Below are 14726 nucleotides of genomic sequence, written 5' to 3'. Positions count from 1 at the left end.
GGAGACTCATCCACCTGCCCGGGAGACTCGTCCACCTGCCCCAGGCTGCCCCAGCTCACTGCTGAGCCTGCCCTGGAGTGGGCCCCAGTTTGCCTGTCTGAAAAGCCCCTGAGCACCCGGGGTCCCTGGTGATCTTTTTCCTGGCATCTCCTAACTGCTCTCTTATGCTGCTTGATCTGATCAGTAGAGCTATCTTCACTCCTAAGGCAACCCGTCCCTGCATGCTGACACCACCTCCACCCCAAGGTCCACTTAGATATTGCCTTTCCTTTAGCAGAGCCGGAGGTCACGGGGCGGAGGTCACGGCCATGGCCTGGGCTGTGGTACTGGAAGAATCTTTCCATGCCTGCGTAGAGAAAATCTCTCCCGCTGCTTGCAAGGTATTGCATACTTGGCCTTCTCACCTCCCTACCCTGGCCATGAAATGCTACTTGAATAATTACAAGGCTGAGAGAGACCTCTGGGGAGAAGGTGCCCTGAGTGTCTTATACAGTGATGAAAATGCCCACCAAGGGCTCTGAGCCAACTGGGCAGCGTCTTCCAGAGGGAAACGAGGTGCTTGATCAGATGCAGCATCTTGGGCAAGCAGTTTAAATGTTTTCTTATGCCGTAATGGCCTTGTTGAGTTTCACACTGCCATCTCTGTGGCTCTTGCTTATATTTTTTAATCTTTTTTTGTTTCTTAGTTCCTGTAAAAAAGCCTGTCTCTTTGATTCATTCCAACTTGCATAGTTTAGATTCCCTGGGTGTTCTGAAGACTGTCCTCTGAGAACCTTTCTACCCTAATTCTGCTCGATCTGATCAGCAGAGCAATCTTCACTCCTAAGGCAACTCTCAAAATCATAATGGGCCTTCTAGTTTCTGAATGCCTCATTGGTGTGAAATGTTAATCTTATTGGTTTTTATGACCCTGATATTTGGTTTGATTGTATTAGGTTATCTAGAAGTCTTCATGTTTCCAGTAAGAATGTATTGAAGTTTAGTTCTCAGCATCTTTCCTCACAGAGTTCTTCTCATCTATTATTTGAATGCCTGGGTTGCCTTTCAATTGTACATGTTTCTAATATTTCTCTAAACTTCTCCAACAAAATCTGTTGGGATGTGCTTTCATTTTTTCCATCTCACACTTGTTTACCAAAAATACTGTGTGTGTGTGTGTGTGTGTGTGTGTGTGTGTGTGTGTGTGTGTGTGTGTGTGTCTACGGCAGGGCCAGCAGTCTTCCTGTGCAGGCATGGTCTGGGACTGGGAAATCTCACAAGAGGTCAGAATGAAATCCGCTGCATTTACTCTTGGTGCCCAATGGGTCACCCCAAAACTCAGTGGCTTAAAACAACAAACACTTTGTTATGCTCGTGTTATACTTGGATTCTGAGAGTCAGGACCTGGAGTAGGGCATGGATGTTAGTCTGTCTCTGCTCCAGTGTGTCCAGGACCTCAGCTGAGTGGATGAAGACTGGGCATGGTGCGCTGCCCAGGCCAGAGCCATCTGGAGGTGTGCTTGCATACATTTGGCAGTTGACGCTGGTGGTTGGCTAGAACCGCAGTTGGACTGTTTGTTGGAACACCAGCACATGGCCCCTCCACGTGGTCTGCACGTGGATGGGCCTCGGCTTCCTCGCAGCATGGCAGCTGAGTTCTAAGGGTGAGTCCGTGGCGTCTTCATCACCTAGCCTTAAAGTCCCAAGCGACATTTCCATTGTGATCTGTCAATGGAGGCTGTGTCAAGTTCTCCTGGCACACAGGGAGGGAACACGGCTCTTAATAAGGGGAGTGCCAAAGTCACTTTGTAAGGAGACAGTGTTGTGGCCATATTTGGAAAACTCAATTTGTAATAATACCCAAGGTCCCCTTTTAGCTCTGTGACCTCTCACACCTTCCTTGAGTTCAGTCAGAACATTTCTTGTCTGTTACTCCTCCCTCTGGTTCAGTATCTTTTAATTAAGGACAAAATAAATTCTGTTTTATCTGTTATCCCCAAGGAGTCTTGCTTTCCAGCTCCTGTTGATGTCATGGGTAGAGAAGGAGCAGCCTGGAGTGTGGGGCACCCTCCACCAGACTCGAGCCTGCCACTGGTCAGTGCTGTGCATCCACACACGCCCCTCTGCCTCCTCATTTATCAATTGAATGAAACCAGCAATTTCTTAAGGACGGGATGTAGACTGTTTTAAGAACCTGCTAAAGGCTATATATTCACACCTACTCCCAGCTTTGCAATTCCCTGGATTTCACAGACCCCCTGAAACCATCCACGGACCACTGATTAAGACCCGTGGACTTGCTGATCTCTGAGGTCCTTCGCATTCATACCAGAGCCATGGGAAGCAGATCTTCCACGAATTCTTGTTCCTGCTCTGGGTTTGCTGACAGCCCCCTGCAGCTCAGTGCCACACGGGTGATGTGTTCTCTAAGGCCAAATATGTCATCGCTGCCTGTGAGAAGAGTGGGTTCAACCTTGCTACCTGTGAAGATCATTGTTTTAGAAGAAAGGCTACATCCTGGTGCCTTTCCTTTGGCTAAGAGGTGCTCCTTTCATTTTCAACACAGTAAAAAGCAATTGTGGAGTGACACCCGAGGATCGCTCAAACCAAGACGTATTCTTACAAAAAGCAGGCACTATGTCTAATATCTCCATGGTGCCAAATGCCTGTGACCATATTGACAATGATCCTGATAGTGATGGCAAACAAATGTGGCATTTCCTAGGCATCAGGCATCTAACTTATTACTTATTTTGATCCCCACAACTCTCTATGTTAGATATTATTGTTACCCCCATTTCACAGATGAGTAAACTGAGGCACAGAAATTTTGGCTGGTAAGTCATGGAAGCCGGGTGAGAACCCAGGCAGTCTGCTTCTTGCTTTGCAGCATGGTGCTACATCACCTCTCTTTTGCTTTATTATCCAGTCTTTGTCTCTCTCTCTCTCAGCTTCAGAATGAGCATCCTGGCACCCTGTGGCAGGTCATTGCCCAGCACATACCCCAGCAAGGCTCCACCACATGTCTTCCAAGCCATGCTCATCCCCCCCTTCACTTAGCGCCTGCTGATGGTGGATAGTGGGCTGCCCTGCTGTGGCCTTTGTAGAGTGACAGCACCAAGGGACCACAATGCAGATGTTGGATGTGCATTGTGACAAGCCTACCAGTCTCTGGTCCTGCTTGCTCAGTGCCTTCGTGGAGTGCCAGCCCTGGCTCGGCCTGGGACATGAGTGCACGCAGCCCAGTTCTGCCCTCGGGAAGGCCATGATGGCCAGGGGTCTGGGAGGAAAGAGAAGGATGGGAAGAATTGGGGATGCCAGTGTTCCATTCCTCTGATTGATGAAGGGTCCCAAGGGAAGTGGCCCAGTTCCCCCTCCCAGAACGGCTGAATTAACCTCAGGGTGGCACCTGGCATCTGTCACTCAATAAGTTTTACTCTGATAGAGGTGGATTACTAGTCTTGGTCACCACCACAACCCTCATCAAACTTCTAATGGTTACTGGGCCAGATGGGAGGCAAACGGGAGGGTGTCTATCGTCACATCAGAACAAGGGGATGGCCCAACGTGGGTACCGTACCAGCGAATGATGTGTACCAGCAATGCCTCCAGTCTTTGGAGAAGGAGAGGCCTCCTGCTAGCAGAAGAACATTTGCAGAGAAGATAGAGCTTGGTCTATGGAGGACCTATGGGATAATTCAAGCCAGTTCAGCCTCGGAGGTGTGATTGTGTTCAGGGGCAGTAAGTAAAGACTGGTGAGACTCAGCAAACACTGACTAATGCTTTCAGAACGTTAGCCAGGCCCTGGTGTGTGGGGCAGAGGGACAGGAGGGTCCAGCCAGTAGTCTTCAGTGTTGCCAATAACGAAGGAAGAATAAACCCACCATTCGTCCACTCACTCACCAACTACACTGGGAATGGCGGGTAGCATGGTAGATACAGGAATCTTGGGATTCAGCATCCAGAGACCTGGGTCCAAGGCCTGATCTACCCACTTCATCTCTCTGAACTTAAATTTCCTCACCTGTAAATGAGGTAACTATGTCCCTTAAACAGCTGTTATGTAGAAGACTGTTTTGGACTGAATGTTTATGTTCCCCCAAACTCGTAAGTTGAAGCTTAACCCCCAACGTGAGATGGGACCTTTGGGGCGTATTAGGGTTTGATGAAGTCATAAGGGTCAGACCTCACGATGGGATTAGTGGCCTTAGAAGAAGAGTAAGAGAAATCTCTCTCCACATGCACACACAAGGAAAGGCCTGTGAGCACATAGGAGAAGGTGCTGTCTGCAGGCTGGGGAGAGAGTCCTGCCAGGAACCTGACCATACTGGCTGTCTGATCTTGGACTTCCAGCTCTCAGAACTCTGCGGAAATCAACATCAGTTGTTGAAGCTGCCCAATCTATGGTATTTGGTTGTGGATGCCTGAGCAGACATGCAGATTCTGGTACTGAGAAGTGGGGTGCTGCTGTTATAAATACCCACAAATGTGGATGCAGCTTTGGAACCAGGCAGTGGGTGGAGGCTGGGAGAGTTTTGAGTTGTATACTTGATACATGGACATTAAAAGTGATTCTTTTGAGGGCTTGGAAAGAAAAGAAGAAAGCCGAAAAGAAAGCTTTCATGTTCTAAGAGAATAAATAATCATGAACAGAATGCTCGTAGAAATATGAAGGTTAAAAAATATTCTGGTGAGATCTCAGATGGAAATGAGGAACGTGTTACTGGAAACGGGAAGGAAGACAATCTTTATTATAAAGTGGCAAAGAATTTAAGAACTGCGTTCTAGTGTTTTGTGGGAGGTGGAACTTGTGAGCAATAAAATTGGATACTTAACTGAAATTTCTAAGCAAAGTGTTGAAGGAATGGCTTGGTTCCTCCTGGCTCCTTATAGTAAAATGCAAGAGGGAAGAACTGAATTGAAAGAGAATCTTTTAACCAAAAAGGAACCAAAACTTGGACATTTGGCAAATTCTTAGCCTATCCATATTGCAAAAAACCAGAAGCCGTGTTCTGAAGAGATCACTAAGGGAGCAGCTGAACAACCATTTGCTAGAGGGATCACAGGTGTGGCTCATGGACTTAACCATCCATCTCGGCAGAGGCCCGTAACAGAGATGGGTTATAGCAGCAGACACACTGTCGGTTGGAACTAAAGAGGACAGAGAATGAAGGGTGGCTGTAAGATTCTTGGGTTCCACGGGACTGGACCATAAAGCTATTCGGCTACAAACATGAGCTGTTCTTCAAGGAAATGGGTGAAGGACCCGAAGGTAATTCAGAGATCATCAGAGCCACCACCTCCGTTTCCATAGGCCGGAGGGCCTCTCTCTGCAGCCTGGGTGCTGCGCTTGCAAGGGAGGCTTTGAACCAAGAGGATTCTCCTCAGACTTTAGTATCCAATGGAGTTTGTATACAAAAAGGAATTTGGGGAGTGGGGTAAGGGCAGAGTGTTAGAGACTGAATGTTTATATCCCCCCGCCCACCCAAATTCATGCATCGGAGCTCTAACCCCCAGTGATGGTATTTGGAGATGAAGCCTTGGGGAGTTATTTATTCGATGAGATCCTGAGGGTGGCACCCTCATGATGATAGGATTAGTGGCCTTATAAGAAGAGAGAGAGAAAGATCTCTCTTTCTTCCCCTGCGCATGCATTGAGAAAAGGCCATGTGAGGGCACAGTGAGATGGCAGCCATCTACAGCCAGGAAAAGAGCCCTCACCAAGAACCTGACCGTGTTTGCAGTCCAATCTCAGACTTTGAGTTTTCAGAACTGTGAGAAAATAAATTCTAGTTGTTTAAGCCACTCAGTCTGTGGTACTTTGTCGTGGCAGCCCAAGCCAACTAGGACAGGTACGTTAAAATAGAAATGGCATGCAAAATGCCAGTTATATAGTTAACATTCTCTTCATTTATTTGCTTGGCTTTATTTCCTCTTCTATTAAACAAAGGTGTGGGGATGCTGGTGTTACTGCCTACCTGACAGAAGGAAAAAAGAAAGTAGGGCCTGTGGAAAGAGTGGCTAAATGAAAAGGTTGGGGAGAGGCTGAACATGGGCTGCCATCATTTGCAAGCCTAAGAAAACTGGGCCTCCATCCAGGTGTGGCCCACACAGTCCTGACCAGCCCGGGGCTGCCTTCAGGCTCTGCCCTCTAGGGAGGAGCAGGATAGAAACAGTGGTGCAGTGTCAGGGCTCTGGCCTGCAGATCGTGCTTAGAACTCAAACTCTCAGCCCCTTGGCTTCAGTCACCTCCTTCTTTGCCCTTTGGTCCCCTGGGCTCACCCGGCCGCTCGCCTGGGAGCAGGAACTGGAGACACGATCACCTCTGGCTCTCTCCAACAAGGGCTGGGCAGAGAGGGGCTCCCTGGTCCTCCAACTCAGAGCTTCTGTTGTCTTTTATGGTTTTATTTGTGTGGTTTTGAGCTTAAAAGAATGTCTGGATGAATTGCAGATTAAAGACCTACAGCTCATTAAAGATGTTGAGGCAGAGATGCCTGTACCGTAGAAGGGAGAATTTATGAGCCAACCCCATGTTGCAGCTTCAGGCAAGAGAACATTAACAAAAGAAAAGAGAGACAGGGAGTCTAGGAGTTTGCACCCAGGTCCCGGAGAAAGGAGCAGTGCTGGAAAAAAGAATGCAGCAGCTTTCAGAAAGGCAGCGAAAGAAACCGTAATACGGTGTCAAGAAGTCCCAGAGAGGGAACATCTTAATGCGGAACACATAAATGCCCTGGAGATGTCAGTTGGGGTGACAAGGGGCCCAGATGAGGTGGGTCCACCGTGTCCCTTTTCGAGTGCAGGTTCTGGCACCACTTTATTGTCACCATATTTATTCACTATGTTTGCTGAGAGCTGGAAAGGGCACCTGGTACTTTCCACTCAGCAAACAAGTTTGAATGAAGCATGGAAAAACAACATGTTTATCGTGGTTTGCTTCTTACAACGTTCCTGGCCTTAGGCCAGAGACCCATGCATTTCTTCAAGTTTGGAGCTCCTGAGATGGTAACTGGTTAAGACTGACCTGTTTCAGGGCAGTGGAAGATATTCTCAGCCTATTAGCTGCACAAGCAGCATCCAGAGGCTCACAGATGTGTAGCTGGCATGTTGGTCCTATTTACATCTTCCTTTACAGTGAATGACGAGACGTGCTGTACTTCCTCAGACCCCAGCCTGTGTTGACAAGTAACGACTGCTGACTGGGGCCAGATGAATGGGTGCGGAGCTCTGCCTTTTCCACCATGACTCAGAATCCTAACAGCTACCCCATGCTGAGAGCTTACTATGTGCCAGACACTTCGCTAGGTACCTTACATGTCATCACTATTAGTCCTCCCAGTTGCACGAAAGGGCCGCTGTCAAGATCTCATCTTGAAGAAGCAGCCCAGAGAAGTGAAGTGCTGGCCCTGTCACCAGGGTGACATGTGACTGGCCACTTACTGTTTTATCATCACGCAATGTCTGTCAGAGTTCTACAGTCATTCTACGTAGATACCTCAGTGCCCATCTCTGAAATGACAAACAAAAGGAAATGTGAGCAGTGCTTTATAGAGTTATCTACCACTTCTTGAGTGCCATACTGGAAATGTGTGCCTTGTCTTATTCAGTTCTCACAACAAATCTGTAGAGTTGCAGTTAAAGTTTAGAATTGAGTTCTGGGTTCGAATCCAGACTGTACAACTTACTAGTTAATTACCCTGCGTTTATTTTAAGAGTGCAATAGGCTAACGTATGCACGAGACTTAGAACAGTATCTAGCTGTGTTCTCAAGAAATATTTCCCAGGATAATAAGTTGTGTGCCTGTGTACATATTCCAATTCACAGATGAGGAAGCCGAATCTATAAGCAGTTAAGTAACTTGTTCAAGGTGAGTCAGCAAATAAATGACATTGACACCCAGCTCCATCTATCTCTAAGGCTGTCTTGATGCAGCTGTACATCTTAAAGTTCCTCAGGGTGACAGTATCCTCTGCTTCAGAAGCTTTTTTCTGCTGTTGGACTTGGCAGGTCACCCAAAACCACTTGCCAGGAGGCCCAGCTCCGGAGTGTTCTTTGCTCCATTTCTGAGTCTGGCAAAGTGCTGTGATCACAATACCCATGGCTCCACTTCGAAGGACCAAGATACAGTATTTCCAGCTCCCGCCTTCCCTCTTTCAGAGGGCCCAGCACAATGCCACAGGCAGGCACTAAACACAGGCTTCACCGCTAATAGTTTCATTCCTGGGAAGAGCAAGAAAAGCAGCCCCGTGCATCAGGCAGCTCTGTCAGAAACAAAAGCCCGAGAAAGCCCAATCAGATTGGCATGTGGTTATCTACTGCTTTCTTTCCTCATTATTTTCATGAATCAATCATCTTTATTTTCTGTCTTTTCCGAGTGCAGTTTATTTGAAGATGCATTTTAAAGTTTAAAATAGTCAATTGCTAAATGCACAATTTTTATCTCTTAATTAGCTTAACTCCTTCCTCTTTATTGTAGCTCTTCTATTCTACCCTTTCTGAAAAGGCATTGCATATTTACATTGTTATACTAACAATCTCTGCTCTTATAGGAACTGTGTTTTCAGGCATAACCAGAGATGCGCCTTTTCCCATCAAAATTTTAACAGAGCATAGCTTTTAATTATCCTTTCTGCATCTCCAACAAGAAACCGTTCAAACATAAAATTCCAGCCAAAAAGCTTACAGGTATGGCCAGACTCGATAAAAATAAGGATGCAATGTCCCTTGGTTTTTTTATTTTGAATATCTAAAGGCTCCTGAAAGCCCCCAGCATTACTTATCATGCCAAATTCAGGTGGCCCAGGCTTCTGCCCATGTTTCAGCCTCACCAGCTCCTTCCTGAGTTCATAGCGCTGGTCAGTCCGATAGCTGTGTGAGAATTCAAGAGTCTCCCTCTTCAAGCACTGGCCTTCCTATAGCCTCTGCTGCCTGCCATGGTTTCCTGACTGCCTGTAAGTTCATGTGGCATCTGTGAATTATTTGACCATCTTCCTAACTCATTTCGTGTCCTTGATTGTTCTGGCTACTGTGTCAGCCAGGATATTGATGTTCTTTAACAGCTTACTAAAGAGAATGAGCATAGGGTTTGGCGCAAAGTCGAGGCTAGAAACCAAAAAAGGAGTCTGCCATGCCACACAGGCATGGAGCCAGTTTTTGTGGCAGGATCTGTCATCACCTTCCCTCTAAACTCCTCGTTACCATCACCGTCTGTGGCCCCACAGTTCCCACTCGAGCTTCTCAGAAGCACTGCCACTTCACAGTCCCTCCCCTTCTCCCCTCCCATCTCACTGCCTCGGCCCCCAGCTCAGCTTCCACTGTCTACCAGGTGGACTGCAGGCTCCTCAGTGGCCCTCGAGGCCACAAAGGTATGCTTTCCACTGCCTTTCTCATCTCACCAGGTACTGCACAGCTCTTGGCCAGGTTTGCTCCTTCCATACCTTCTCATTCCTCATCTAGACCACGTCACCCACCAGCCCATGCCCTTTCATTACCTCCATATCAGCCCAGCTCTCAAGGCCACCCCAGTTGCCCCTCCTAGAACACCACCTCCTCACCACCTCCTCGTCAGTAATTTAATTGATTAGTAGCAAAAATTCTCTCTGGTTCATCACATCTAGCGCCATTATGCTCAAAGCAATAGGTTGCAACTTGTTTCTTTATGTTTCCTCTCAAAAAGAAACATTTGGCATAAATCAAACAATACAAAAGTGCATAATGACAAAAGCTAAATATTACCCCTAGTCCACTCTTATGCCTGCTGGCCCCTGTCCCAGATGTTAACAGCCCGGAAGGAGAGTTTCTGTGCTTTCCCTGGACAGTCTGCAGATGGTCCCAGATGTGGACACATGATCTGAACATGACCATGACCAATATCTCCTAGGTTTCAGCTCATGCAAATGTCATTTGGTGCACGTGGCAGAGTGAAAATGTGTGATTGTGTTTGATCCTTTGTTCTCAAAGGTAAATAGTTCTCAGCCACCCTTCTGACTGAGAAGAGCCACACCCATCCACCTGCGCAGTTTGGAATTCTGCAGGCTGAGGTTTTCCTGGGTTATCCAGGCTAAGCCTTGCAAAGCAGGTTTGTGTCAGTGTGCTGCCCAGCCTGTCTGACCCATTGTTCAGTTCATGCCTGATCAATGATTTTAAATATTGCCCTAAGCAAAAAGGAGTTAAGGTAAATCTGTTTGAAAGAAACGGTGCCATGGCTACCTCCTTTAGTGTGGGTCAGTGAAGGAGACAACCTGATAAAAACGTGGCACTTATAGGTCATATTTACAGGTTTACTTTATTTTAATGAAATGAACTGTATTCCTGAAAAATTTAATAACACGTTTTCTAAATCAAATTCAATTCCCTTTGGCTTTTTGTAATTTCCGAGACAATTTTCCATAATTTCCAATTGACTTTTAACTGGCAATCATTCTTAATTTAAGCTTGAAATGTCTTTTTCCTTTTGCTAACTTTTTGATAAATATTCTGTAAAATAATTAAGGCCCCAAGGGAAGTCTCTATCTTAATCTCAACAGAAAAACTATTATTTATCATTTTTAAAATGTTTTACAGTTTTCCAGTAACAAATGAACATCTTCAAATATCTCTTTTTGAATATTAGATTTCCAGATGATTCTTTCAAAATAGGATATGATTTTTATTTCAGGGTGTGTGCGTATATGTGTGTGTGTGTGTGTGTGTGAACGAGCACGAGTGTATGAACATACATAGGTTTGTCTTGAAGTAACTCATAAGCTTTTATTCTCCAATGTGATGTTTTGTTTATATACTGAGGGAAGCTCTCAGATCTCGGTGTGTATCTTGAGAGCTGGAACTTCTGGGATGGCCTAGTCATCTGCCTGCTGTTCCCGGCTCCTGCCTGTCCCTCAGTCTTCTGTAGCCTGGTGTGGCTGCCGTGCCTGCTACTCTCCTCCGCATGCATCAGCCCCTGCCACTCAAAGCACAGCTGGGGAAGGCAGCCTCGCCTGGGAGCTGGCTGATCAGCTCCGACAGCAGATCAGGGTCGGCGTAGCAGTTTTAAAGCCCTTCTTTAAAACTCATGCACGTCCCCTGGGCTGGGGCACTAAGTAGGTGCTCAATAAACCGTAGTTTCCTTCTTTTAGCACCTTCCCATGAAGCTGGTTCCTTCTGTGTGTTTTTACATTACTGTCTGTAATCTTCTGAAATCATGTATAAGGTTGCACAGATAACTATTGAAATCATGTATCAGGTTGCACAGATAACTATTGAAATCATGTATCAGGTTGCACAGATAACTATTGAAATTATGTATCAGGTTGCACAGATAACTATTGATCGCTTGCTAAGTTCTATATCAAAATCACTTCCTTTTGTCTCCATTTCAGACCTGCTAATCAGAATCTTTGAGGGTAGGGCCCCAAATTTACATTTTATCTAACTCCTTGGTTAGTTCTTTGTACACAAAGTTGGAGAGCCAGGGCCCCTGTGTCCTCCCATGTGTGGTTCCCAAGGCAAGGCAAGGGTTAATGGTGAGACACCGAATCATGGAAATGAATTAGCTTTTATTCATTTAACAAAATTGTGTTCAGGTCCTACGTGTTTTGCAAAAACTTAAAAATAGACAAACACATTATGAAAACAGCAATATAATCAGTATTTGTGAGATGCATTAGTAGTTTAAAAAGCAGTCTTATATTTGTCATCTTAACAACTCTGTAAGACAAACAGAAGCCATGGATCTGGGCTTCAGAGCCGGGTTTTCAAATGGCCAGCCTGGGGCCACTCCTGTGCCCCTGGGCCTAGTCAGCCCAGCTCTGTGAGCTGTGGTGGGGGAGGGGGTGGTAGACCGCCCTGGTGTTTAACTGCATAGGGAGCTGAGGAGGGCTTCACAAAGGAGAGTGCATCCCAGCTGGGCTACAGTGCCCCATCACCCATGTGGGGAGAAGACAGAGGATGAGTATACCGTTCTCTGCAGCTGTGTCTCCCTCCCACGGCAGGACCTGGGGAGCATTTTGTTCCTACAGCTCAGATTGTTTGGGGTCTCCACCAAGGCCAAAATGACCAGACCTTGGCCTTTCAAAGGGTCACTGGGATAGAAAGTTGATCCACTTTCTGGAGGGGAGATTTGAGCCACAGCTAGAGACAGCAGAATGCTGATAGGAGAGTTGTATAGGGAAGCAGTGACCGTCATTGTCTGCGTCTCACTGGGCCCGTGAAAATCCTGAATTTATCCTGGTTCTAGGAGAAACCTCAGAAAATCCAGCTTTTCTTAACATAAACTTTTAGCCCAGATCAACCCTAAATTGCATCTTGTAAAACCTCTTATTCTCCCATGATGTGGCCCCTTAAATTGACCAGTGAGTCTTTTTCAGCTGCCCTCAAAGGGCCTTTTAGCTGATTCTTACTTGCATCACACAGAACAAGACGACCACCAGGCAAGTGCCTGAACTGTCTACATCCATCCTCCATGAATCCTGTGAGCACTGTGATTGCTAGGACACGGAATTCCACAGCAATTTGTAATAACCAGATGCTTAAGGCATTAGCAGAATATTTTCATGGACAGTTTTCCAGCCATGATAACATTGCTTGCCAAAATCAAATTAAGAATATGATCAGTCATATTTAATCATGGAGAACCGAGACAAGAAAATTATCCATCTCAATTACCTAGCCCTTTCCGAACATACAGCCAAGGCTGGACTTCCCTGCAAACATGCTAAGTGGCCCAGTGGCTCCCTCTTCTCTCAACTCACTGCACACCCCACTGAGGCACGGCTGTGATGCCAGGGCTTTCTGTCCCGCGGAAGTGCCTCATAAACAAGCGCTTGTTGATCGAATCTGTTCTCTGCTCATGAGGCAAAAGGACATCCTTGAAAGGGTCATGAGCTCACACTCTGGCTGAGCTCACTTCTTCCAGCAATTATTTAGCGCCTGCTGTATCCTAGGCAGCATTCTGGGCACTGGGGATACTGCGATAAACAACCCAGCTCCTGCCCCCAACACATATTCTAGAGGGGAGCCTGCGGGGGAAGGACGAAAAGTGAATTAGGCCTTCCGTGGGGAGAATAAGACGTGGGCAGAAAAAAGCTGGATGGGGCAGCATGCTGGCAGGAAGCCAGGAAGGTGGTGAAGGCCAGGACTTGAGGGTTAGAGGCTCTGTCAGCTGGGCCAAGAGGGTCATGGACCATCAGATGCTACCCCTAGCACCCATGCTGTGTCCTCCCAACTCCAATGCACTGCCCTTTAAGGTCTCAGGTTAGGAGACAGTTGTCATGAGGAGCCAGACACTCACTGAGCTGCCGGCATTTTCATTAGTGGCAGTCTCAGCAGCACTGGCTTCTTGGGGACGGGGACGTTCTGAGGCAACTTCCAAGCCAGCTGCACGACGCCCCCTACTGGCCAAATTTCTGAAGCTCTCTTAAGTGTGCCCAAGCACGTCTTTCTCAAGGATTTCGAAACATTACTGAGTTGGGCAAAGTGAACAGACGGTTGCCCTGTGCTCTGAAGTCCACTTAGAAAAACTGGGTGAGGAGAAACCAAATTAGATAGACTGCTGGTTCCTCTGTCACAACAAATGAGGTTGCAAGGCTGGGAACATGACCCTGCGATGGCCAGTGGGCATGTTGTCAGGAACAGCCCCTGCAGCATCCTCTCCTGGGAATAGCACCTTCCGGCCAACGCCAAGGGCCTCCTGGGTCTGTCTGGGCGTTTGTGCCAGGTTTGGGGAAAAGAAGGAAAACAAAAGGGTTGGAAAAGCTTTCAATCTTAGCTTTGCTTTTGTCCACTAACCAGCTTTACAAAATTGTTTAAAGTTTCCAAAAGGATTATACTCCGCCCCCTCTCGCTAACAACAAAGGCATTTAGAAGCATTAACGCACTGGATTTCAATTTTGTGTTTCTCTCCAGAAAGAGAAGAAGACAGGTCTGCTGAAACTTCTAGCCGGGGCATCCACCAAGAAGAAGTCTCGCTCCCCACCATCCATCTCTCCCACCCACGACCCCCCGGTGGCAGTGGACACCTCACTCCAGGGTGCAGTGGGGCCCGAAGTGTCCTCACTGTCCATCCATGGCCGGGCAGGGTCCTGCCCCATAGAGAGTGAGATGCAAGGGGCGATGGGGATGGAGCCACTGCACAGAAAGGCGGGCTCCTTGGATCTGAACTTCTCCTCATCCCCCTCCAAGCAAGCCCCTCCCTCCATGGCTGCCTTTCGCCCCGAGCCCAAGCCGTTGCCCAGAGAGAGGTAAGGGCAGAGGGTGGACTTGTATTCTCTAGGCCCTTGGTGTGGGTTGGTCTCTGGGGTCTGGAGCCACCTTTGGGATGGGAGCAGGGACAATGAGGGTTTTCTGAGGATTAAATTGACCAGACCTCCCTCACTAGCCACGTCTACTCAGCTCCTGAGCTTGGATCATGAGCACTGGGTAAAACAAGTTTGGGAACAAATGGGAGCATATTTCATGTTCTGAATCCATCTGGTCCCTGAGTTTGGGATTTACAAGGGCTTCATGAGGAAATTTGTCAAAACTGATGGGATACTGGGCCAAAGGGAGACGGTGAGCGCACTGTCCCTTCAACCCTGGAGAAACCCCGGAGCAGGCCTGTGGACTGAGTTCCTGTGGGCCTGTGGGCCTGTGGGCCTGCCCAGGAAGCAGCTTCTCTTTCTTTCTTTCTTTCTTTTTTTTAAAAATTATTTTGTACTTCTTAATTACAATTGATATATACAATATTATATTAGTTTCCGGTGTACACATAGTAATTAGACATTTATGTAACTGA

General features: G+C 47.1%; 1 protein-coding gene across 6 annotated transcripts in view; it reads left to right on the top strand.

The window, feature by feature from the left end:
• The window catches only part of SH3RF3 (SH3 domain containing ring finger 3), a 380077-nt gene that overhangs the window by 355431 nt on the left and 9920 nt on the right, over positions 1 to 14726 (top strand). For all 6 annotated transcript variants that reach the window (XM_011375283.2, XM_011375284.2, XM_011375281.2 and 3 more), the window contains one exon: positions 13859 to 14193. In XM_011375283.2, the coding sequence (XP_011373585.1) occupies positions 13859 to 14193 (335 nt within the window). The remainder of the gene's footprint in view (positions 1 to 13858; positions 14194 to 14726) is intronic.

This window comes from Pteropus vampyrus, unplaced genomic scaffold (assembly GCF_000151845.1).
Source record: "Pteropus vampyrus isolate Shadow unplaced genomic scaffold, Pvam_2.0 Scaffold269, whole genome shotgun sequence".
Taxonomy (NCBI): Eukaryota; Metazoa; Chordata; class Mammalia; order Chiroptera; family Pteropodidae; genus Pteropus; species Pteropus vampyrus.
This window is presented reverse-complemented; position numbering and strand designations above follow the sequence as displayed.